Source organism: Choloepus didactylus, chromosome 14, assembly GCF_015220235.1.
Source record: "Choloepus didactylus isolate mChoDid1 chromosome 14, mChoDid1.pri, whole genome shotgun sequence".
Taxonomy (NCBI): Eukaryota; Metazoa; Chordata; class Mammalia; order Pilosa; family Megalonychidae; genus Choloepus; species Choloepus didactylus.
Window position 1 is genome coordinate 29736244 of NC_051320.1, and position 26739 is coordinate 29762982.

Consider the following 26739-nt stretch of genomic DNA (forward strand, 5'->3'; position numbering starts at 1 on the left):
ATGCATAACATGGATGAATCTCAAATGCATTTAGTTGAGTTAAAGGAGCATTACACAGAAGAGTGCATAACATGAGTTCATTTGTATGAAAATCTGGAATAGGTAAAAATAACATGAGGGCAGGGAGGGTTGTGATTTACTGAAAAGAGACATGTGGGAACTTCTTGTGGTGATAATGATGTTTCGTATCCTGATAGAGGCTTGACCTGCAGGGGCATATGGTCGGAGTCATCAACCAGTACACTTAAGATTTATGCATTCCATTATATGTGAATTTTACCTCAAAAGAAAAACAAAAGGGAATCATAAACAAATATTGAACCCAAGTTAATGGCATGCATGCTAAAGTATTTGGGAGGAGTATACTGATGTCTGCCCCTTTATTTGAAATGCATCCAAAAAAAAAAAAAAAGATGGATTGATAGAGATAGAAAGACATGTGATAACATAAGAATAGTAAAATGTTAACTGTACAATGCAGGTGGTTAGCATATGAGTATTCACTGTAAAATTCCTGTATATTTGAAAGTTTTTGCAATAAAATATTGAGAAAAATTATTCACATATATATTTTTTGGAATGGAAAAATGTATGCCACACATTTTTAAAAGCAGATTATTGAACAGTTTTAACTAAAACTGTATATTTATGTCAATAAACAGATAGACAGACAGATGGCTGTCTGCAGGAATGTTTGCCAAAATATTAACAGTGATTTCTCTTCTCTCTCTCTCTGTCTCTCTACCTCCCTCTCAATCTCTGTGTGTGTGTGTGCGCATGCATGATTCCAGGTAATTTTTTTCTGGAATATGTATTGTCTTTTTAAAATTTCTGCAATGAGAATGTATAATTTTTTCAATTAACATTTTTCCAAAATGACATTTCATCTATATTAAAACACTTTATCTTTCTACTCAGTGAAGTTTAACTTCTTCTAAAAGACAGAACTGAATGATTTTCAATGATTTCAAGTGCAATCTATGGCAAATGTCAGTAGAAAATATAAAACAGTTGACCTGAATGTCAAATTTTCTACGTTGCTGGACAACACTAAAATGCAGCAGTTCTTGTACAACCTTCTGTCGAAAATCTCATGGTATGTCTCAGAGCAAAGAGTCACATAAAAATGATCTAAAACAATAAACTCTAAGCTGCTTGCACTGTAAATAGAAGTACCAAAATTATTACAAAATCATGACATCATAAATTTTAATGGAAAATTGCATTAACAAATAACATTTAAAATTTTGTAGGTTAGTCATTTACATGCATGCAGAAGAAAAAACTATCTTTTCAATTGTACTAAGCCAACAAAATGGAGATGAATAAAGCACAACACTGTGGAGTCCTGCTGGATCATGTATAATTAAGAACATTTTATTACTTTCTCAGTTTCTTTATCATATATTCAGATTAAGAACCTAAACTATGCTCCCCTTATTTAAATTAACATTGATTAAAGGGGAGTTTAGACTCTTGTTGGTTGGGTATGATCTTTTATTTACAACAAAAACAATAAATCTACTTTGTATCATATTCTAGGATATTGGCTGTAATCAAAAAAAAAAAAAAAAAAAAACAAAACAAAAACCCACCAGAGAAGGTATCTATTTAAATTAAGCTGGTCCCTTAAATACTCTAAGCACCAAATATATTACTATATACAAAATTTGATGACTATGTAGTGGAATATTTTTATACTATTCAAAAATTAATAGCTGTTATTCTGAGTATGCCATTTAATATTATAAAAGCAGTACAGGTGGCTCCCACCATCACTGCTGCCGGGTGGGATCCTGGCATCCTGGTTTGGAGAGAGGGAAAGGGAGTTGAGGAAAGAAGACAAAGACACCTGATGCTACAGGGCGCCAGAAGAGCACATATCATTCTAGAAGTTAATGTCCTATATGAACAAACAGATCACAAAAGGAAATGCAAAGAGATGCTATGTATGAAAAAGTACTGAACCTCACTCATTAGCAGAGAAATACAAACAAACCTCACTGATATATCATTTTTGCCACCAGAATTTCTGTGAAAAAGGTGGAGAACAAATGCAGAGGCTGTAGGGTGACCATTATCCACGAGAACTATAAATCCCCCAGCCAACCAGGAATTGAAAAAACTTAGAATTCTCCAAACGTACTTTCTAAAAGGGTAACAGCAAAATATACATTTAGAATAGTATTGGATGATATAGATAGATGATGATGATAAAGATAGATTAGATCAATAGATAGATAGATGATAGAATGATAAAGCAAATACAGCAAAATATTAAAAGCTGGTGGATATGGATACATGGGGGTGAGTATGTTGGGGTCTCAGTTATGGGTTTGCATTATTTTTGCAATTGTCTTGGATGTTTGAAATTATTTCAAGATAAAATGTTAAATTTTAAAAAATTGTATCTGTAGGAATAGGGAAGAAAAAATTACCAGTCTCTAAATAATTTCTTTCTTAGCAGTTAACTCAAGAATTTGACTTTATGGTCTATTGGTTTCCTCCTCTTATTCTTTTGCGGATTATATCTAAATTTAATATTGAAGCCAGCACTACTTAGCATTCCTGTGGCCTAATCTTATTTTCATGATAAATGTGTGTATTTGCTTCAGGAATTATTAGTATTTCCAGAGTCTGGCTTACAGTTTTTCCTATACTTTAGTGGGCATGCCTGGGTTTACTCATCATTGTGATCTCATACAACTTTGTGCCTCTCTTGCCTATATGCAATATATTGAATTGCTCATGATTTTGAAATTTCAGAAGCTATAATTCTGTTAACTGAAATGCCTTAACCTGGATCTCAATATGTGAAAAATCATTTAAGGCTGAATTGACTTCAATATGAAACTTTGTAAATGGCCTAAAGTAATTGTGAGTTTTGTTACTAGTGCCAAAAATGTATTACTTCTGTGTCTTCAAAGAAAGTCTGTGGCTCTTTATTTATATGTACATGATAATATATTACCAAAGAAAAATGAAATTAAAAATATTAAAAAGTAATGAAGACAAGGAAGATTAAACATCTAGCATCTTTGAAATACATAGAAGTCACACAATTCCTCATAAAGTCATAATGTGGGCTTCCACATAGAGCAAGAAGAGAAATGTAAATAAAGAGATTTTCCTACTGCAAAAACGGACGTTTGATTCCTTAGAGCAGGGGTTGACAAACCACATTTTTAAAAAAATATATAAAGTTCTTTTGGAATACATCTGTTCTAGTTTGCTAATGCTGCCGGAATGCAAAACACCAGAGACGGATTGGCTTTTATAAAAGGGGGTTTATTTGGTTATACAGTTACAGTCTTAAGGCCATAAAGTGTCCAAGGTAACACATCAGCAATCGGGTACTTTCACTGGAGAATGGCCAATGGTGTCCGGAAAACCTCTGTTAGCTGGGAAGGCACGTGGCTGGTGTCTGCTCCAGAGTTCTGGGTTCAAAATGGCTCTCTCACAAGACGTTCCTCTCTAGGCTGTAGTACCTCAAAAATGTCACTCTTAGTTGCACTTGGGATATTTGTCCTCTCTTAGCTTCTCCGGGGCAAAAGTCTGCTTTCAAGGGCCGTCTTCAAACTGTCATCTGCAGCTCCTGTCTCAGCTCCTGGGTGTTCTTCAGAGTGTCCCTCTTGGCTGTAGCAAGCTCGCTCTTTCTGTCTGAGCTTATGTACTGCTCCAGTAATCAAGGCCCACAATGAATGGGCAGGGCCACATGTCCATGGAAATTATCTCATCAGAGTTATCACCTACAGTTGGGTGGGTCACATCTCCATGGAAACACTCAAAGAATTCCAATCTAATCAGCACTAAAATGTCTGCCCCACAAGATTGCATCAAAGAATATGGCTTTTTCTGGGAGACATAATGCATTCAAACTGGCATAACATCACACTCATTTGTTTACAAATCATCTATGGCTGCTTTTATGCTACAATGGCAGGGTTGAGTAGCTGCAACAATGACCATCTGGCTCTTGAAGTGTAAAAAATTTACTATCTGGCCATTTTCAGAGAAATTTTGCCAGCCCTTGTGGGTACAGTGGGCTTCCTCAAAAGATAAGGCTTAGCACTCCTGGAGACTTAGGATGCTGAAAATCAAAGTATAAGGGTCACCATTATTTCATTTTATAGGAGAGAAAAGTTGGGAAGATAATCCTCAGTTTGTCAAAGGGCTCCCTTTCCCTGTCCTACTTATATTTTGAAGCATTGTGAAATTTTTCCTTATCAATATGGATTGTGTATAAAAATTATATAGTGGAAAATTTATGTTTTACTAAAAACATACTTAGAGACCCAGAGTATAGATAGCTATATAGATGTATAGAAATATAGCAGAGAAGGCAGGCACCAAAAAAGCTTGGCATACAGACAAGTCCTAAAACCCAGAGGCAACAGCCTTTTTAAGAACAATAACCAGATGCACCCCCTTCCCTATATTGTCGACACTCCCTTTTCAATATGAACCACTTAGGGTGGTCACTGCCTAGACATCCCCGAAGATCGAAAAAGTGATTAAATGAGAGGAAGGGTACCAACAGACAAGAGAAGACTTAAAGGTTTATGAATCTTTATATAAATATTTTTTTTAGATGCTAGGGTATTAGAATAGCTAGAAGGAAATAACTGAAACTGTAGAACTGTAACCCGTAACTTTCTTTGAAATTTGTTCTCTAACTACTTGTTAAATCGTACTTTGAAAGTTATCACTGTTATGTATATATGTTAAATTTCACAATTAAAAATGTATTTATAAACAAACAAACAAACATTTCAGACCTCAGAAGGATTTCTCCACTTTGCTGGGTGGTACAATTGCTTTTTCTTATCAGGTATACCACTATTTAGCATCATATATCAAATAAATCAAAAGTAATCTGGCATTTAATTGGAATTAAAATTTTTAATTTAAGCATTAATGAGTGTAAGAAACAGTCAAAATATTAATGGAAGTCTTTACATTTTTCAGCATTCACATTGATCTTCTAACAAGTTATTTTAAATCTACACAGTTCAGTTACTTTCCCAAATGATTTTATTCCTAATTTAATGTTTTCTCTACCTAATGTGACATTACAGAGTCTTCCAGTTGGCAAATAAAATACCAACAAGATTCCTAATTTTTTCCTTACTTAATTTGCCTATATTTACAGAATAGGGTCTCATAAAATAAATCATAAATTACTAGAGGTAATAATTTACAGCCAAATATGCATGTGTGTGTGTGTGTGTGTGTGTGTGTGTGTGTGTGTGTGTGAGAGATTCATCTAGGGAAGCAACAATTGATGAATATGGGTGTAGATTCTTCCACAAGATTGTCTACCTCAGTATGTGTGCTCTTCTCTCTGTCTCACATACACACAAGCAAAGGTGGCTTCTTTTGGGACCAAACTTTGTTTCAGACAAAATAATATGACTTAGCAGACATCTCCAAATAATTTGAGGCTATTTCTAAAAATCAAAGCCACCATAAAAAGTCACAGTTTGCTGTCAAAGGAACGTTTAGAATATTCTGAAGGCATTTCTGGAAGTGACATCTTAAATGTTTCACTAAATTAAGCATACTTAGGCTCCCAAGCTGCTAAAATGAGCACTTTGAAGGATCAATACTTACTAAGCTCTGGAACATGTGTGTGTCTGTGTATGTTTTTACCACTACATTTGAAGGAAATGTGCCATAATGGAAAGAACCGCATTAGGCTTAAGAAGCCCTAGACAGGAGTTTCAGCCTGCCATTTCTAAGCTATGCAAGTCTGGGTACTCTCTTTACTTCTTTGGACTTCAAATTTAAAATAAAATAGTTGGTCTAGACCAGTGCTATCCGATAGAAATACAACACAAGTCATGTATGTAATTTTTACAGCCACATTTAAAAAGTAAAAGGAAACAGATGAAAGTAATTTTTAATAATATATTTGATTTAACCCAACCTATCCAAACATTATCATTTCAATATCTAATGAATATACAATTAATGAGACTTTAGATTCTTTTTTTTCTTACTAAGTCTTCAAAATTCACTGCATATTTTATACTTGATATGTCTCAATCCAGACTAGCCACATGTCAAGTGCTCAAAGGCCACATGTGGCTGGTGACTAACATATGGAGAGTGCATGTCTACGTAGCTGCCAAACATCCTTTTAGTTTAAAAAACTCTATTACTAGGTTTATTGTCAAAATTAATAAATCAATGGAATTAGTATAAAATGAAGTACACGTATACGAAAAGTATAGACCACGTGCTTCCATGGAACATCTACTTTTATTGGGAAAGGTTCATTAATTTCTGATCTTAACTGGCATTTTAAAACTCTGGATGATTTTTCCTAATATCGAACAATCATTACAAAATAAAGAACTGGCAATTATCTTTTGAACTCAAGCCCCACAGAGAGTGGATTGCTTAGTCTATTAAATTGGCTTAAGTCTACTAAATAATTGTCAAGTCCCCCTTTCATTTTATATGTTGCAGAATTGGCTTTACTCTGAAGCTTTTGATCTTTATGTAATAAGACTGGTTTTCAAATGAATAAACATCTAAAATTATTAGTACAACGATAAAGCCTATTTAATCACTACTTTTTTCATTTAGTTTAAATTATTAAGACTATTAATGGAATCTTATATTTGTTAACCATAGCACAAGCAATCAGTGTTCAATAATAGATATCATTATCACTTGTTGGCAGCTTATCATAGGGAAAGGCTATGCTCATTAAAACCAGTGATCTCATTAAAACCAGTGATATTAAATATGATATTCAAACTCTAGTTGAGGAAATGTGTAAACCATTAGCTATGTAGTGTCCCTTAATAATTTAAAGACTGGAGTAGAACCCATTTATATCACAGGACACCTTTTCAAGTATTAATTATACTTGTAACAGATCCCCTGTAAGTTATTTATCTCTAGGTACAAGCACACATCATCTCAATTAGTTTACGAATTTGTTATACCAAATGTGACAGAAATTTATAATGTGAGTGTTCTCTGATATTACCATAATCTTTTGAACCTTCTCTTTTCCCCTGAATTTTTTAGTAGAATAGTAATAGCACTCTCAATTGTTTCTGTATTTATCATAATCATTATGTTACAGAATTCTTGTTTTTTGAAAGAGCAAAAACATTCCACATGCTTTGTCAAAACACAAAAGGTGCTTCTATAAATCTTTAAAATTTATTTCAATATTATATATATCATGTAACTAATACATATTTATAGGTGATGACAAAACAACATATCCCTTAATAACTAGCATAAGACATATTAGGTTTGTAAATTTTCCTATAAGATAAAAGCATGACAGTTGAAGTCAGCTAGCTACATGCCTTATGGCAGCAGAGCCAGCCTCCACTGCCATGTTATACTGCCTCATTTCTAGAGGAAAAAAGGTAAACACCATTGCGATACCATAGTCAACCTATAGCTCCCCCAAGCAATTATCTATTACATGTCAGAGGCCAGTGAAGAAAGGAATAAAGGCCAAGGCAGGGCAACTCTTAGTGCTGTGTGCCCCATGTCAGCATACTGCCTGGCTCTTAGGAGACATTCAAGTATTTGTTGAATGAATGGCCCCAGAGTATATACACATCGTACAGTAAATGTGTGCATATACTATGGCCTGCACTCATTCCTTATATATGTAAATATGTATATGGTATATACACGCATTACGCATATAGTGAATTTTTTTTGTACTATAGAAATTTGTTAGTAAGAACTTTTAATCTGATTCTGAAATTTGAATCTTAGCTCCACAGTCAGATGCTGTCATAACTTGTCTTTTTCTTGCTTTCACTCATTATGCACTTCATTCACTCATCAAGCATTAAATGTAACTGGCCTGCAAGGGGCTGATATAAAAAGATTAAGTATACTATTCATTAAGACAAACACATAGACCAATAATTATAGTCCTTACTTTGTAAACAAGGGAATTGGTATTTGGGGAGATTAAAAAATCTTGCCCAAAGTGACCCAGTCTATGAGTAAAGAACCAGATGTCAAATCCTGGTCTATAAATCTTCTAATTATTCCATGAAACATAAGCCTGGAGCTGGCAAGGGAGTCATAGTTATAGACAGTACTTGGGGGGGGCACGAAAATCTGGACAATGGTGAAATTCATTTAAGTGGATAGATCACAAAAGGAACCAAGGTATCAAGGATAAAAAGGTACCAAGAATAAAACCTTGGGTATACCTGCATTTAAGGGACAAGAGGAAGAGAGGGAGCCAAAAGGAAGAGCTGGGTCAATCAAACCAAAAGATGGTGTCACGAAGGACAGAAGCAAGGCTGCGGGAAGGTCACGCAGAGCGAGGCTGAGTACAGGCTGCTGTGTTTGACGATTGGTAGGACAATCGTGCCCATGGCCACAGCAGTTGTCATGGAGACCATACTGCGTGCACTGTATCGTTCATCAGTGAGTAAGAGGCGAGAAAGTCGAAGAAGTTTGGCGATTGAGGAAAGGAATAAAAGAAGACATTAGCTCAAAAAGAAGGCAAAGTGAAAGGGGAAGGTTTTTTCTGAATGAGGGAGACATTTGTAAGTTGAGGGAAAGGAGAAGAAGATAGTAACTTCTTACTAGTTTGTAAGTAACTGCTAAAGGTAGACAGTAATTGCTGGGAAACAAAAATTACACAAGGAGCAGAATATCCCAGAAGAGGGGCTGTAGATCACAGAGGCAGGAATGACTCTGGTCAGAAGACAAGGAGTAGATGGAGATAGGCACTGTCATGGTTAGCTCTAAAGCCAGGGCTCCAGGCCTTTATTTTAGTTATCCTAATTTTCTCAGGGAGTTCAGAGGTGAGGTTATTGTTGAGAGTCCTAATTAAACGATGCATCCACTATGCGATGGGATTCAGAAAGGCATGAGATCCTTTGTCTGCCAGTCTCAATCCAGCGAATATGGTCTCATATATATTTAAACAAACAAACAAACAAAAGCTTTAACCATTCCTGTAGTTAAACCACAACTAGTATTGGGTTACATGAAGAAAGCGGGAAATCTTTAGCAAAATATACTAATTTCTACTGATGGGATTAGTAAAAAGTATTATTGGTCTTCTGCTTTTCATCATTGGAGCAAATTTTAAAAATAAACATTTGAAAACAAGGTTTCCAATACATGGTTTAGTTGTAATACCAATTATAAAAATAACTGGATGATCTTAGGAGCCACAATAAAAGGTCAATATTACATATATGACATGAAAAAACAGCATAGTATATTTTCATCTCATTATGCACAAATGTTTAGAAGACTAGAAACTAGCAATATGATCATTAAGTCTTTTTATTATTTTTAACTGTGAATATAAAGAGATTACACAAAATAAAATGCAACAAAGTTTCCCGTAAAACATAAAGGAATTTATACAACTTTCTCATGTTCTACTAAACAAGGAGTTGGATGGTTAGAGGCTAAAATCTTTAGGTTCTCCAGTGATGCATTAACTAAACCAAAAAGACAACTTTGCTCATTTCAGAAGGTTTTATTATAACAACAATCTTTGAAGGCAAACAAAAGATTCTACTGTGCTTAGACTTTAAAACATAAATAACCAATTTAATGCATCACTAATGATGTACAATAGATGTCTTTTTGTAGTATCAATTCAAATAAGAACTGATGTAATCTGCAAAATACTTCAAAGTAACTAGTTTGGTAATAAGAAAACACTTCCTTCGGGCAAACTCTCCTACTTAAAAAAACTGCAGAAACCCTCCCAGTTGGATATTCACCAAAAAAAAGTATTGAACCATCATTAAAATGCTATTTAATAAGAAAAAGAGAACTAAGTACTTCAGGTCTTCAAAATTTACCTTGGGTAACATTAGGCTTTTAAATGGAAACAGACCTCTATAAAAAGAAAATAGATATTAAGGACCAAGTATGATCTATTTTAGAATTGCATATTTATAGTCAATGTCTTAACATTTTAAATATCTATTACGTTTGTCACTATTATGGTATACACACTATATACACACACCAAATGCCTCATCTATGAAAGAAGCCTACCAGTACAAAGTCTCACTTCTCTGTACATCTTCCCCATTGTGTAAAGCATTGTATAACAGAATTTACAATTCTGAAGTTGCAAAAGCCTAAGTCAGAGTTTTGGGAGCATATTCTGTGACTATGGCTAACATTTTCCAGAGAAAGAACTTCTTTTTGCCTCTGTTCTCCCTTACCTATCATGGAATCCACAATTCGAGCCTTAATGGGGGAAAAAAGTGCAAAATTCAACAAGTATTTCACAAAGCATGTTTAATAAGATGATTGTTCTTTGGCCCGGGCCATTTGCCAATTTCTCTTTTGGCCCAGAAATGTCAACCAAAATATAAATGCAAATTAAGGCTTTTTCATCTATCTGTGATTTTTTCTCCAGGAGCAGCTAATCCTGAGGAAAGAACCTATTATTCCACATGGGAACAAGAAAGAAGTGGTTTCCATTTCTATAAGCCGTTGTGGGGTTATCCAGAAGTAGTACACAAGGGGATGCTTCTCTGGGTTCCTTCCTACGATATTCAAAACACCTAGGATCTAATTACTTAATTTGTGAAAAATATTTTCTTAAAATTGGAATTCTTTTTTAAGGCTAGTAATGGAGGGGCAGAACCAATATCCATGGTATTACAGTAGGATTTTTCTTTATTGACTAATATTTTAGTGCACATGTTTCCAACTAAAGAGAAAACTAAATGATTTAAGCCAGGTAATAATAAGTGATATTATCAATAAGGCATTCTTATGTTACTTACTCTACTGAATTTTAGAAGAACTAGAAAAAGGATATTTCTCAGATTAGTTTTCTAAGCTATTTCTCATTCAAGAAAATTGCTTATATGTAAATACCCTATAAAAATAAACTAGCCATAACTGCCTTGTATGTTTGCAAATTTTCGGTGGCATCCCATGACCCACTGGATAGGATCCAAATCCTCTGCTCTGATGTCCAAGACACTTCACAGTCTGACCGTTACCTATCATTCTAGTTTTTGTTCCCACTAACGTCCAAAGGCCACTGCTGTACTTCAACCAAAGGATCCTGTCAATTAAATGAGCATTGCTTCTCCCACTCAGCGCCTGGGCTCATGCCAATCCCACTGCCAAATTGACTGCCTTTTCCTCCATCTCCTAGAGTGACACATGGCTCATCCTTCAAAGGCCACCTTCTGTGTAACATTTTCCTAGTCAAAATCATCCCTGCCCTGCTCCCCAAATTCCTTAAACATTTTTCTTATATTTTTCATAGGCCAGTTATCTTTTATTTGCTTTATAGATCTTCTGATCACCATGATCAATTCTTAAGGGCAGCATCCATTTCTCAGGCACATTTGTAGATCTGCATATCCACAATTGTCACGCTGCCTTGCATGCAGCAGGCATTCTATAAAGGTTTACTGAACTAATTAACTTTTCTGTAATCATAATCTTTTATATCAGATTTATTCGTATTTGAACAGTTGCAGTAGAAGCCACTGGCAAAAACTGTTACTGTCTTTAATCTCCTGTCAGAAGCAAACACGAGGAATGATTAATGTCTGAATTATAAGCTCAATTGGAGGTAAGACTAGAGATTGGGCTCATTCATAAAATGGGACAGCAGAAGCCCATAACAATACTAACGTCAGGACTAAGTTAACAGGCCCTGAATGATAGGTTTTCCTGGTAACTGTGAACAACATATCCAAGTGTACCTGGGACACTGTATGGCACAAAATATAAATGAATACTTGGTGCACTGAAGTGCTTTATAAGGAAGTTTTGCTTCACTAACCTATTGAAGTGGTCAAATTTTAAACCTCCCAAATCAATGAGGCTTACAGTAATAGCATGGCTCATTTCCTGGGATGACACATGATTCTCAATTCTGTTCAGAGTTCCATCATCTACACAAATTGAAAAGCCTGTAAAGGAAGAATTAATAAAATGGAGTTTTCTTCCAAGGAATCAACTTAAGCAGTGAATCACAACTTGAAAATCACTCATCCAAAACAAACAAACAAACAAACACCCAAACATCTTACCCCTTGTTTAAAAAGCAACAGTACTTTTTTTTTTTTTTAAGCACAAAGAGATACTGCATAAATATTTGTTGAATATTAAATAAAGATTCTGACAAGTGATGCAATGCTAATGTCTGAGTATGTTTTTTAGGGGAAGAAACTGAAAATTTGCCTCTTGGCTGAGATTTGAAAAATGTTTCCCCAATCTTGATACCATTCTGGCTTTGTAGAACAGCACCAGGGAAACTCCACTACTCTCTGATGGCCCGGGCTTAAAAATAATAGGAACATAACCAATTTCTACTGGGAAAAAAAAAGGAATAGTCTGTTCCCTTTTCAAAGACATCTGGAGACAAAAGAACCAATAAAAGACACATAAAAAGAAACTAAAATACTCCAAAGAGAAGGGAAATCACCAATATTGTTATTTGGGAACCCTTTAATAAAGGACAGTTTTGGATAACATACTTTGAACATGCTATTTTGTCTGAGGCTCTTTTTAAGTGTATTCCAAGTCCCATATAATTAAATCAGACCTCCCAAAACATTTTATATTCATGAAAGACCAGAAGGGAAAGCAACCTAGTGACAGATACTGCTATAAAAATGACTTCTGATAGCTCCTTACAGGTTACTACCAGACATAGTAGCTTACTGAAAATAGAGTTGATAATTTAGCTCAGGGTTCTTCAGTAGTCAGCATTTCTCAAGGGCTCTAAAGACAAAACTGTGAAGGACCACAGTAATTTTCTCTTATGTAAAAGAATACTAAATGTCCCCAAACATCCATGTTTGCTACCGAAATTCAACATGAGGTGTGGCTTCACCCTTACTTCCTCTACTTTGCAAGAGACCTTAGGTATCACATAGAATAAAGATATTATTACAAATGTAGAGAGTGTTTAAGCTTTACAAAATTATGGTTTTAAGGACACCTTGCTCAGGACGAAGCGATCAAAGCAGGGTGTAAGAGTCCTGCTATTCTGTCCTTTTCTGGCAGCTTACTTTTGCCACCTAGTGGGGGAGGCAATTGCATAGTCTGGTTTTGTGTTTTGCATTAAGGTCTATCTCCTTTAAAAGACCTAAATGTAGAGATCAGCTTCTTAAGAGAAAATAGACAAACATAAATTTTCCTTCACATTGAGGATTTTAGACGGAATTTTTTTTATAACACTAGGAATTTCCCAAACTGGTATGTTCCATGTCTATTAGTTTTCTTCCAAGCAGTTAGTTTGCTTGACAATGATTAACCTAGAGAATTCAAGGTAAAATAAAATCCTCTTGTACAAACTTAAAATTTGTAATTCTTTGAAAAAAATTGGCCATTTCCTGGTTTCTAATCTTTCTCCATCACCTCTGTAGTATCACACAAGGTCATGTCTTGGCTCATTCCTGTTTTTTAATACTTACTTGGGGACCAAATCTACATCTTTATCTCTAATTTCTCACTGCTGCTCTAATGTCAAATCTTCAGTTTTCTATTAAATATCATTCCTAGACCTCCAGTTTAATATATCAAAAACCTAAGTCACCATCCTCCAAAAGAATCAAAGAAGGGGCTTTCCTTTTGAGCCATGTGTAAGCTTAATCAGAGCTAGAGTGTAGCCTGGGGTTAAAAACGGCAGATTTTTTTTTTTTTTTTTAAAGTTTGTAAAAATTAATGAAACAAGTTAAGCAAGGGGAATAATCAGAAGTCAGGGTCAGTTTATTGGGCCAGGTTGTAGGAAACATGATGATCAAGTGTTAGGGTGGAGCAATAATTAACAGGAATTGAGGTCAGGAACATAGGAAATTTGAGGCAAGTCACAAAGCTGAAGCTAAGAAAACTGGAAATAAGAGGCAAGAAGGGTTGGAAGAAATGACCCAGCTCAAGTCCTTAGGCTTGTGATACATGCAAGTGTTAAGAGGGCTGAGCACAGAGGAGATACGGAAGTCATGGACCTAGAAACCCATGATAATACCTGTTTTTCCACTCTACCTTTCCCCAAATTTTAACAATACCCCCTGCCCTGCCCCAGAGAATCTGCTTGAGAATCCCTCGAGGTTCCTAACCCAAACAAATTATTGCTTATTAAAATTTCCATTATCACGAATGGTTTTCTGAAGCTTAAGATATTTTTAAACAGCTTTATTAAGGTATAATTTGTATACCATAAAATTCACCCATTTTAATTTTAGTAAATTTATAAAGTTGTGCAAGCATCACTACAATCTAGTCTTAGACCATTTCTATCAGTGCAAAAAGTTTCTCAGTGTCCATTTGCAGTCAATCCCTGCTCCCACCCCCAGCCCAAGGCAACCAATGATCTGCTTTTTGTCTCTAGAGATAATTTGCCTTTTCTGGAAATTTTATATAAGAGGAATCATGCAATACGTGGTCACTTGTGTCTACCATCTTTCATATTACTTAATGTTTTTGAAGTTCATCCATGCTGTAGCATGTATCAGTAATTTGTTACATTTTTTTTTTTACTTCATCAAAAATTTTTTTAAAAAGCTATTGCATTTAAAATTAGCTTCAATGTAGTTAATTTAGGTTATTTGGTTTTTCTTATATCTTTGTTTGATTATGGTTTGTAAATTTTCTTGGGGTATGGTAGGAACATGTTGGAAACAATGTAGGTATTTTAGATTATTTGTTTTTCTTATTCCTTTGGATATGGTTTATTAATTTTCTTGGGGTATGGTAGGAACATGTTGGAAGCAAAGTAGTTATTTTAGGTTATTTGTTTTTCTTAATCCTTTGCTTTGTTTTGTTTGAAATGTGTTTTTTTGTTTGTTTTAATTTTTTGATAGTTGAAAAATAATTCATTCCTTTTTATTGCTGAATAGTATTTCATTGTATGGATATACCACATGATGTTTAATCATTTACTAGTCACTGGACATTGAGATGGTTTTCACTTTTTGGCTACTACAAGTCTTTGTGTGAACATAGGTTAATTTCGGGGATAGATATCATGGAGTGGAATTGCTGGATCATATGGTAAATTATGTCTAATTTTTAAGAAACTGACAAACCATTTTCCAAAGTGAGTGCCCAACTTTACATTACCACCAGCAATCCGTGAGGTTTCTAGTTTCTCCATATCCTCACCTATGTGTGTTACTGTCTGCCTTTGTAAGTAGAGTCACTTTAGCGGGTGTGACGTGGTATCTCACTGTGTTTTTACTTTGCCTTTCTCTGATGGCTAATGACGTTGAGCATCTCTTCAGGTGCTTATAAGCCAGTCCTATATTTTCTTTAGTGAAATGTCTATTCATGTCATTTATCCATTTTAATTGTGTTGCCTTATTAATGTATTATGAGTTCTTTACAGAGCCTAGTTAGAAGCTAGTTATCAGACAGATAATTTGTAATAGTTTTTCCTAGTCAATAGCTTGTCTTTTCATCTTCTTTATGATGTCTTTAGAAGCACAAAAGTATTGAAATTTTGATGAAGTCAAGTTTACCAATTTCTTCTTTTATGAATTGTGCTTTTTGTGTTGTATCTGAGAACTCTGACTAACCCAAGGTGATGGAAATTTTCTCCCATGTGTTCTTTCATAAATTTTACAGTCTGGGGTTATACACTTAAGTCTGTTACCCATTTTGAGTTAATTTTTTCATAAGATAGGAGACAAGGGTCTCAAAATTTTTCATAAGGATATCTAATTTTCCAAGTATAATTTTTAATCTTTTTTAAAATTTTTAACTTTATCAAAAAATTAAAAGAAAAAAAAAAACAACAAAACACAACATTTCAAACAAAACCAAAGCAAAGGATTAAGAAAAATAAATAACCTAAAATAACTACTTTGCTTCCAACATGTTCCTACCATACCACAAGAAAATTAATAAACCATGTCCAAACAAAGGAATAAGAAAAACAAATAACCTAAAATAACTACATTGCTTCCAACATGATCCTACCATACCCAAGAAAGTTTGCAAACCATAATCATTCCCGAGCATTCCCATAACATTGAGATTACCCTCAACAGCTTATCTGTTCTTATTAGATTATTTTCCCCATTCACTAGTTGCTGTCTATCTCTGGGTCCCCTACATTCTACAATATAAAATATTTATTTTACATTTTTCACGGAGTTCACATTAGTGGTAACATACAACATCTCTCTTTTTGTGTCGGCTTATTTCGCGCAGCATTATGTCTTCAAGGTTCATCCATGTTGTCATATGTTTCATGACCTCGTTCCTTCTTACCAAGTATCATTTTTTTTTTAATCATCATTTTATTGAGATATATTCACATACCACGCAGTCATACAAAACAAATTGTACTTTCGATTGTTTACAGTACCATTACATAGTTGTACATTCATCACCTAAATCAATCCCTGACACCTTCATTAGCACACACACAAAAATAACAAGAATAATAATTAGAGTGAAAAAGAGCAATTGAAGTAAAAAAGAACACTAGGTACCTTTGTCTGTTTGTTTGCTTCCTCTACTTTTCTACACATCCATCCATAAACTAGACAAAGTGGAGTTTGGTCCTTATGGCATTCCCAATCCCACTGTCACCCCTCATAAGCTACATTTTTATACAACTGTCTTCGAGATTCATGGGTTCTGGGTTGTAGTTTAATAGTTTCAGGTATCCACCACCAGCTACCCCAATTCTTTAGAACCTAAAAAAGGTTGTCTAAAGTGTGCGTAAGAGTGCCCACCAGAGTGATCTCTCGGCTCGTTTTGGAATCTCTCTGCCACTGAAGCTTATTTCATTTCCTTTCACATCCCCCTTTTGGTCAAGAAGATGTTCTCCATCCCACGATGCCGGGTCTACATTCCTCCCCGGGAGTCATATTCCACGTTGCCAGGGAGATTCACTTCCCTGGGTGTCTGATCCCACGTAGTGGGGAGGGCAGTGATTTCACCTTTCAAGTTGGCTTAGCCAGAGAGAGAGGGCCACATCTGAGCAACAAAGAGGCATTCAGGAGGAGACTCTTAGGCACAAATACAGGGAGGCCTAGCCTCTCCATTGCAGCAACCGTCTTCCCAAGGGTAAAACTTATGGTAGAGGGCTCAACCCATCAAACCACCAGTCCCCTATGTCTGTGGTCATGTTAGCAACCATGGAGGTGGGGTAGGCGAATACCCCTGCATTCTCCACAGGCTCCTCAAGGGGGCACTACATCTTTTTTTTTTTTTTTCCTTGTTTGTCTTTTTTCTTTTCTTTTTTTTTTTTTTTAACTTTCCCTTCTTTTTTCAAATCAACTGTATGAAAAAAAAAGTTAAAAAGAAAACAAACATACAATAAAAGAACATTTCAAAGAGACCATAGCAAGGGAGTAAGAAAAAGACAACTAACCTAAGATAACTGCTTAACTTCCAACATGTTCCTACTTTACCCCAAGAAAGTTACATAATATAGCAACATTTCAGTGAACTTGTTCCTACTACATCCATCAGAAATTAACAGACCATAGTCATTTCTGGGCATCCCCAGAACGTTAAATAGCTTATCTGTTCTTCTTGGATTATTGTTCCCCCTTCCTTAATTGCTCTCTACTGCTAGTTCCCCTACATTCTACATTATAAACCATTTGTTTTACATTTTTCAAAGTTCACATTAGTGGTAGCATATAATATTTCTCTTTTTGTGCCTGGCTTATTTCGCTCAGCATTATGTCTTCAAGGTTCATCCATGTTGTCATATGTTTCACCAGATCGTTCCTTCTTACTGCCGCGTAGTATTCCATCGTGTGTATATACCACATTTTATTTATCCACTCATCTGTTGAAGGACATTTGGGTTGTTTCCATCTCTTGGCAATTGTGAATAATGCTGCTATGACATTGGCGTGCAGATATCTGTTCGTGTCACTGCTTTCCGATCTTCCGGGTATATACCGAGAATTGCAATCGCTGGATCGAATGGTAGCTCTATATCTACTTTTCTAAGGAACTGCCAGACTGACTTCCAGAGTGGCTGAACCATTTTACAGTCCCACCAACAATGAATAAGAGTTCCAATTTCTCCACATCCCCTCCAGCATTTGTAGTTTCCTGTTTGTTTAATGGCAGCCATTCTAACCGGTGTTAGATGGTATCTCATTGTGGTCTTAATTTGCATCTCTCTAATAGCTAGTGAAGCTGAACATTTTTTCATGTGTTTCTTGGCCATTTGTATTTCCTCTTCAGAGAACTGTCTTTTCATATCTTTTGCCCATTTTATAATTGGGCTGTCTGTACTATTGTCATTGAGTTGTAGGATTTCTTTGTATATGCAAGATATCAGTCTTTTGTCAGATACATGGTTTCCAAAAATTTTTTCCCATTGAGTTGGATGCCTCTTTACCTTTTTGAGAAATTCCTTTGAGGTGCAGAAACTTCTAAGCTTGAGGAATTCCCATTTATCTATTTTCTCTTTTGTTGCTTGTGCTTTGGGTGTAAAGTCTAGGAAGTGGCCTCCTAATACAAGGTCTTGAAGATGTTTTCCTACATTATCTTCTAGGAGTTTTATGGTACTTTCTTTTATATTGAGATCTTTGGTCCATTTTGAGTTAATTTTTGTGTAGGGGGTGAGGTAGGGGTCCTCTTTCATTCTTTTGGATATGGATATCCAACTCTCCCAGCCCCATTTGTTGAAAAGACCATTGTGGCTCAGTTCGGTGACTTTGGGGGCCTTATCAAAGATCAGTCGGCCATAGATCTGAGGGTCTATCTCTGAATTCTCAATTCGATTCCATTGATCTATATGTCTATCTTTGTGCCAGTACCATGCTGTTTTGGCAACTGTGGCTTTATAATAAGCTTCAAAGTCAGGGAGTGTAAGTCCTCCCACTTCGTTTTTCTTTTTTAGAGTGTCTTTAGCAATTCGAGGCATCTTCCCTTTCCAAATAAATTTGATAACTAGCTTTTCCAAGTCTGCAAAGTAGGTTGTTGGAATTTTGATTGGGATTGCATTGAATCTGTAGATGAGTTTGGGTAGAATTGACATCTTAATGACATTTAGCCTTCCTATCCATGAACATGGAATATTTTTCCATCTTTTAAGGTCCCCTTCTATTTCTTTTAGTAGAGTTATGTAGTTTTCTTTGTATAGGTCTTTTACATCTTTGGTTAAGTTTATTCCTAGGTACTTGATTTTTTTAGTTGCTATTGAAAATGGTATCTTTTTCTTGAGTGTCTCTTCAGTTTGTTCATTTCTAGCATATAGAAACATTACTGACTTATGTGCATTAATCTTGTATCCCGCTACTTTGCTAAATTTGTTTATTAGCTCTAGTAGGTGTATCGTTGATTTCTCAGGGTTTTCTAGATATAAGATCATATCATCTGCAAACAATGACAGTTTTACTTCTTCTTTTCCAATTTGGATGCCTTTTATTTCTTTGTCTTGCCGGATTGCCCTGGCTAGCACTTCCAGCACAATGTTGAATAACAGTGGTGACAGCGGGCATCCTTGTCTTGTTCCTGATCTTAGAGGGAAGGCTTTCAGTCTCTCACCATTGAGTACTATGCTGGCTGTGGGTTTTTCATATATGCTCTTTATCATGTTGAGGAAGTTTCCTTCAATTCCTACCTTTTGAAGTGTTTTTATCAAAAACGGATGTTGGATTTTGTCAAATGCTTTTTCAGCATCTATTGAGATGATCAATTGATTTTTCCCTTTCGAGTTTTTAATGTGTTGTAATACATTGATTGTTTTTCTTATGTTGAACCATCCTTGCATGCCTGGAATGAACCCCACTTGGTCATGGTGTATGATTTTTTTAATGTGTCTTTGGATTCGATTTGCAAGTATTTTGTTGAGGATTTTTGCATCTATATTCATTAGGGAGATTGGCCGGTAGTTTTCCTTTTTTGTAGCATCTTTGCCTGGTTTTGGTATTAGATTGATGTTAGCTTCATAAAATGAGTTAGGTAGTGTTCCATTTTTTTCAATGTTTTGAAAGAGTTTGAGTAAGATTGGTGTCAGTTCTTTCTGGAAAGTTTGGTAGAATTCCCCTGTGAAGCCATCTGGCCCTGGGCATTTATTTGTGGGAAGATTTTTGATGACTGATTGGACCTCTTTGCTTGTGATGGGTTGGTTGAGGTCTTCTATTTCTTCTCTGGTCAGTCTAGGTTGTTCATATGTTTCCAGGAAATTGTCCATTTCTTCTACATTATCCAGTTTGTTGCCATACAGTTGTTCATAATATCCTCTTATAATTTTTTAAATTTCTTCAGGATCTGCAGTTATGTCACCTTTTTCATTCATTATTTTGTTTATATGGGTCTTCTCTCTTTTTGATTTTGTCAGTCTAGTTAGGGGCTTGTCAATCTTGTTGATCTTCTCAAAGAACCAACTTTTGGTGATATTTATCCTTTCTATTGTTTTTTTGTTCTCTATGTCATTTATTTCTGCTTTAATCCTTGTTATTTCTTTTCTTGTACTTGGTTTAGGATTGGTTTGCTGTTCATTTTCTAGCTTCTTCAGTTGATCCATTAGTTCTTTGATTTTGGCTCTTTCTTCCTTTTTAATATATGCGTTTAGTGCTATAAATTTCCCCCTTAGCACTGCTTTTGCTGCATCCCATAGGTTTTGGTATGTTGTGTTCTCATTTTCATTCGTCTCTATATATTTAGCAATTTCTCTTGCTATTTCTTCTTTAACCCACTGATTGTTTAGGAGTGTGTTGTTTAACCTCCAGGTATTTGTGAATTTTCTAAGTCTCTGATGGTGATTGACTTCTAATTGTATTCCATTGTGGTCAGAGAATGTGCTTTGAATAATTTCAATCTTTTTAAATTTATTGAGGCTTGTTTTATGTCCCAGCATATGATCTATTCTGGAGAAAGTTCCGTGAGCACTAGAAAAGTATGTGTATCCTGGTGATTTGGGATGTAATGTCCTGTAGATGTCTGTTAAATCTAATTCATTTATCAGATTGTTTAGGTTTTCAATTTCCTTATTGGTCTTCTGTCTGGTTGATCTATCTATAGGAGAGAGTGATGTGTTGAAGTCTCCCACAATTATTGTGGAAACATCAATTGCTTCCTTTAGTTTTGCCAATGTTTCTCTCATGTATTTTGTGGCACCTTGATTGGGTGCATAGACATTTACGATTGTTATTTCTTCTTGCTGAATTGCCCCTTTTATTAGTATGTAGTGGCCTTCTTTGTCTCTCAAAACATCCCTGCATTTGAAGTCTATTTATCTGAGATTAATATTGCTACACCTGCTTTCTTTTGGCTGTAGCTTGCATGAAATATTTTTTTCCATCCTTTCACTTTCAGTTTCTTTGTGTCCCTGTGTCTAAGATGAGTCTCTTGTATGCAACATATTGATGGTTCATTTTTTTGATCCATTCTGCGAATCTATATCTTTTAATTGGGGAGTTTAATCCATTTACATTCAACGTTAAAACCGTGAAGGCATTTCTTGAATCGGCCATCTTATCCTTTGGATTATGTTTGCCATATTTTTCCCTCTCTCTATTAATATCCTTTATTGTACCCATACCGAATCTCTTTAGTACTGAACCTTTCTCCAAGTCTCTCTGTCCTGTCTTTGTTTCTCTGTCTGTAGGGCTCCCTTTAGTATCTCCAGTAGGGCAGGTCTCTTGTTAGCAAATTCTCTCAGCATTTCTTTGTCTGTGAAAAATTTAAGCTCTCCCTCAAATTTGAAGGAGAGCTTTGCTGGATAAAGTATTCTTGGCTGGAAATTCCTCTCACTCAGAATTTTAAATATATCGTGCCACTGCCTTCTCGCCTCCATGGTGGCTGCTGAGTAATCACTACTTAGTCTTATGCTGTTTCCTTTGTATGTGGTGAATTGCTTTTCTCTTGCTGCTTTCAGAACTTGCTCCTTCTCTTCTATGTTTGACAGTGTGATCAGTATATGTCTCGGAGTGGGTTTTTTTGGATTTATTCTATTTGGAGTTCGCTGAGCATTTATGATTTGTGTATTTATGTTGTTTAGAAGATTTGGGAAGTTTTCCCCAACAATTTCTTTGAATACTCTTCCTAGACCTTTACCCTTTTCTTCCCCTTCTGGGACACCAATGAGTCTTATATTCGGACGTTTCATATTATCTATCATATCCCTGAGGTCCATTTCGAGTTTTTCAATTTTTTTCCCCATTCTTTCTTTTATGCTTTCATTTTCCATTCTGTCATCTTCCAGGTCACTGATTCGTTGTTCAACTTCCTCTAGTCTTGTACTATGAGTGTCCAGAATCTTTTTAATTTGGTCAACAGTTTCTTTAATTTCCATAAGATCATCCATTTTTTATTTAGTCTTGCAATGTCTTCTTTATGCTCTTCTAGGGTCTTCTTGATTTCCTTCATATCCCGTACTATGGTCTCATTGTTCATCTTTAGTTCTTTGAGTAGCTGCTCTAGGTGTGTCTCTTCTGGTCTTTTGATTTGGGTGCTTGGGCTTGGGTTATCCATATCGTCTGGTTTTTTCATATGCTTTATAATTTTCTGTTGTTTTTGGCCTCGTGGCATTTGCTGACCTTGATAGGGTTCTTTTATGGTTTGTAGACCAGTTGAAGTCCTTATCTCTAATTTATCAGATCTACAGCTTCGTGGAGTACACTTTCTCTAACTAACCAGCAGGTGGCGTCCACGAGCCACCTGTTCTCCACAAGCCAGATCTCCCCTGCTTAGCCTTTTTGGTGAGTGGGGGAGTGAGTCTTGTGGGGCCCAATTGGTGTACCAAGCTTGCGTGTGTAGTTGGTGTTACCTGCCCTGTATGTGGGGCGTGTTTCTGGGCAGTCGGGGAGGGGGGGTGGCCCTAACAATCAAATCTCCCTGATGATCCTAGAGTTTTAAAGCTACTGCAATAGTCTAATCCTTCAGTTCAGTCCTGCCACAGTTTGTCTCTGCTACTGACCCACAAGTCTTTGGTATTGGCGTATGGCTCCTGAGACTTGCAAGTGGGCCCCTCTTCCAGGCTGTGCACCCCGGGTCCTCTGTTGAGGGATGACTGTGCTATGTCACAGGTGAGTGCCGTCCCCCCAGGGCAGTTCTGGGCTGCTGGGCTGTGTTGGGAGGCTCCCAGTCTGCTCAAATGATGGCTGAATGGGGCTCTGTTAATTCACACTGCTCCCCCTTCCCAGCTCTGGGACATTCAGCTGAGGTTGCAGGGAAGGCTAATGTCCACGCCCAGTTTTGTGGTGTGTGCCTGTTATTTGAAGCACTTCCGTCACACTGGGTTGTCTGGGGCAGCTCTGGGCTATGGGGCTGGCGATGGGCAGGAGTGTTTTCTGTCCACCAGGATGGTGGCTGTGAGCGGACACCCCCCTTTTCTTGGGAAGTTGTGTTGTTTAGTGAATTTTCTCAGCCACTGGATTATTGCCTTTTGTCTCAGAGCTCTCTTAGTTCTGCTCTTGACTTGACGTGCCCAAATTTCAATTCTTTGAAGCTTTCTGTATTGAGCTTCTTAGAGTAATTGTTTTAGAAAAAGCAAAAAGGATTTAAAAAAAAAAAAAAAAAAAAAAAAAAAAAACGGCCCTCCTCAGAGATCTAATGGGTTATTGAAATGCTAATAGACAAAGCAACCAGGGCCATTAAGGAAAGGTGCACAGGGCAGAGAGATCAGCCTTGCTTCGGGATTTGCATATGCGCCTCAAGGCCTGATCTCCGCCCTTCCCCTTTCTGTGTTCACCAGAACTCCAAAAATCCTCTGCTTTTATTTTGGAGTTTTTCGTGTTGTTTTTTTTCTATGCCTGTCTCCTCTCTGCTGGGCTGGCTGCTCTCAGAGTCTCTGGTGTCTGGTCTCAGTCTATCTATGGTTGGAGTTTGAATCAGTAGAATGAGTTTCCGATAAGAGCAGCCACTGCAATTCTCCCTTCTCCTTCCTGGAGCTGACAGCCCCTCCTCCCCCGGGACTGAGCCTGGCAGGGAGGGGCGCGGGTCCCCTGGCCGCAAAAACTTACAGATTTCGCTGATCTCAGCAGTTCCACGTTTTCTTGAGTGTTGTATGAAGTATGCCCAAAGACAGATTGCTCTGTGGTGTCCAGTCCACGCAGTTCCTGGCTTTTTACCTACTTTCCTGGAGGAGTAACTAAAACATACAGCTCACCAGTCTGCCATCTTGCCCCGCCTCCCCACCAAGTATCATTTTTTAAAAACTTTCCCCAATGAATTTCCTTGGCATCATTGTACAAAACTGACTGAACATAAATATAAAGGTTTATTTCTGGACTCTCAATTCTGTTCCATTGATCTACATATTTATCCTTATGCCATTAATTTGATAATGTAACTTGATTGTAAACATGAAATCATGTAGTATCAGTCCTCCAATTTTGTTCTTTCTCAAAACTGTTTTAGCAATTCTGGGTTCTTTGCATTTCCATATACATTTTAGGATGGACTTGTCAATTTCTACAAAAAGGCTGCTGGGATTTTGATAGGGTTTTTCACAGATGCTCTTTATCAAGTTGAGGAAGTCCCCTTCTATTCCTAGACTGATGAAAGTTTTGAATCAGGAATGGGTGTTGGACTTTGTCAAATGCTTTTCTTGTGTCTACTGAGAAGATCTTGTGGTTTTTCTCCTTAATTAATATGGTGTGTACATTGATTTTCAGATGTTAAACCAACCTTGATCAGTGTTTAATCCTTTCAATGTGTTGCCTGATGTTGACCCACAATTTCTAAGTCTCTATTCTTGTTGAAATTCCCTACTCAATTTTTAGATTCAGTTATTATATTTTTTTACCTCCAAAATTTCTATTTGACCTTTTCAAAATGATTTCTATCTCATTGTTGAGAGTCCATATTTGTTGAGTCATTGTTGTTATACTTTCCCTTAATTCTTTTTTTTTTTTCTTTTTTTTTTACAAAACAAATTGTACTTTCGATTGTTTACAGTACCATTACATAGTTGTACATTCATCATCTAAATCAATCCCTGACACCTTCATTAGCACACACACAAAAATAACAATAATAATAATTAGAGTGAAAAAGAGCAATTGAAGTAAAAAAGAACACTAGGTACCTTTGTCTGTTTGTTTGCTTCCCCTACTTTTCTACACATCGATCCATAAACTAGACAAAGTGGAGTTTGGTCCTTATGGCATTCCCAATCCCACTGTCACCCCTCATAAGCTACATTTTTATACAACTGTCTTCGAGATTCATGGGTTCTGGGTTGTAGTTTAATAGTTTCAGGTATCCACCACCAGCTACCCCAATTCTTTAGAACCTAAAAAAGGTTGTCTAAAGTGTGCGTAAGAGTGCCCACCAGAGTGATCTCTCGGCTCGTTTTGGAATCTCTCTGCCACTGAAGCTTATTTCATTTCCTTTCACATCCCCCTTTTGGTCAAGAAGATGTTCTCCATCCCACGATGCCGGGTCTACATTCCTCCCCGGGAGTCATATTCCACGTTGCCAGGGAGATTCACTTCCCTGGGTGTCTGATCCCACGTAGGGGGGAGGGCAGTGATTTCACCTTTCAAGTTGGCTTAGCTAGAGAGAGAGGGCCACATCTGAGCAACAAAGAGGCATTCAGGAGGAGACTCTTAGGCACAAATACAGGGAGGCCTAGCCTCTCCTTTGCAGCAACCGTCTTCCCAAGGGTAAAACTTATGGTAGAGGGCTCAACCCATCAAACCACCAGTCCCCTATGTCTGTGGTCATGTTAGCAACCATGGAGGTGGGGTAGGCGAATACCCCTGCATTCTCCACAGGCTCCTCAAGGGGGCACTACATCGTTTTTTGTTTTTTTTTTTTTTTTTTCTTCCTTGTTTGTCTTTTTTCTTTTTTTTTTTTTTTTAACTTTCCCTTCTTTTTTCAAATCAACTGTATGAAAAAAAAAGTTAAAAAGAAAACAAACATACAATAAAAGAACATTTCAAAGAGACCATAGCAAGGGAGTAAGAAAAAGACAACTAACCTAAGATAACTGCTTAACTTCCAACATGTTCCTACTTTACCCCAAGAAAGTTACATACTATAGCAACATTTCAGTGAACTTGTTCCTACTACATCCATCAGAAATTAACAGACCATAGTCATTCCTGGGCATCCCCAGAACGTTAAATAGCTTATCTGTTCTTCTTGGATTATCGTTCCCCCTTCCTTAATTGCTCTCTACTGCTAGTTCCCCTACATTCTACATTATAAACCATTTGTTTTACATTTTTCAAAGTTCACATTAGTGGTAGCATATAATATTTCTCTTTTTGTGCCTGGCTTATTTCGCTCAGCATTATGTCTTCAAGGTTCATCCATGTTGTCATATGTTTCACCAGATCCTTCCTTCTTACTGCCGCGTAGTATTCCATCGTGTGTATATACCACATTTTATTTATCCACTCATCTGTTGATGGACATTTGGGTTGTTTCCATCTCTTGGCAATTGTGAATAATGCTGCTATGAACATTGGCGTGCAGATATCTGTTCGTGTCACTGCTTTCCGATCTTCCGGGTATATCCCGAGAAGTGCAATCGCTGGATCGAATGGTAGCTCTATCTCTAGTTTTCTAAGGAACTGCCAGACTGACTTCCAGAGTGGCTGAACCATTATACAGTCCCACCAACAATGAATAAGAGTTCCAATTTCTCCACATCCCCTCCAGCATTTGTAGTTTCCTGTTTGTTTAATGGCAGCCATTCTAACCGGTGTTAGATGGTATCTCATTGTGGTCTTAATTTGCATCTCTCTAATAGCTAGTGAAGCTGAACATTTTTTCATGTGTTTCTTGGCCATTTGTATTTCCTCTTCAGAGAACTGTCTTTTCATATCTTTTGCCCATTTTATAATTGGG

General features: G+C 36.5%; 1 protein-coding gene across 13 annotated transcripts in view; it reads right to left on the reverse strand.

Moving 5' to 3' along the window:
* The window catches only part of STAU2 (staufen double-stranded RNA binding protein 2), a 368399-nt gene that overhangs the window by 64570 nt on the left and 277090 nt on the right, over positions 1 to 26739 (reverse strand). The window contains exon 13 of one of the 13 annotated variants that reach the window (XM_037802426.1): positions 11889 to 11921. The exons of the other annotated variants lie outside the window; for them this stretch is intronic. Within the exon in view, the coding sequence (XP_037658354.1) occupies positions 11904 to 11921 (18 nt within the window). The 3' untranslated portion in view covers positions 11889 to 11903. Of the gene's footprint in view, positions 1 to 11888; positions 11922 to 26739 lie in introns of those variants that run through there. 13 annotated transcript variants of the gene reach the window in all.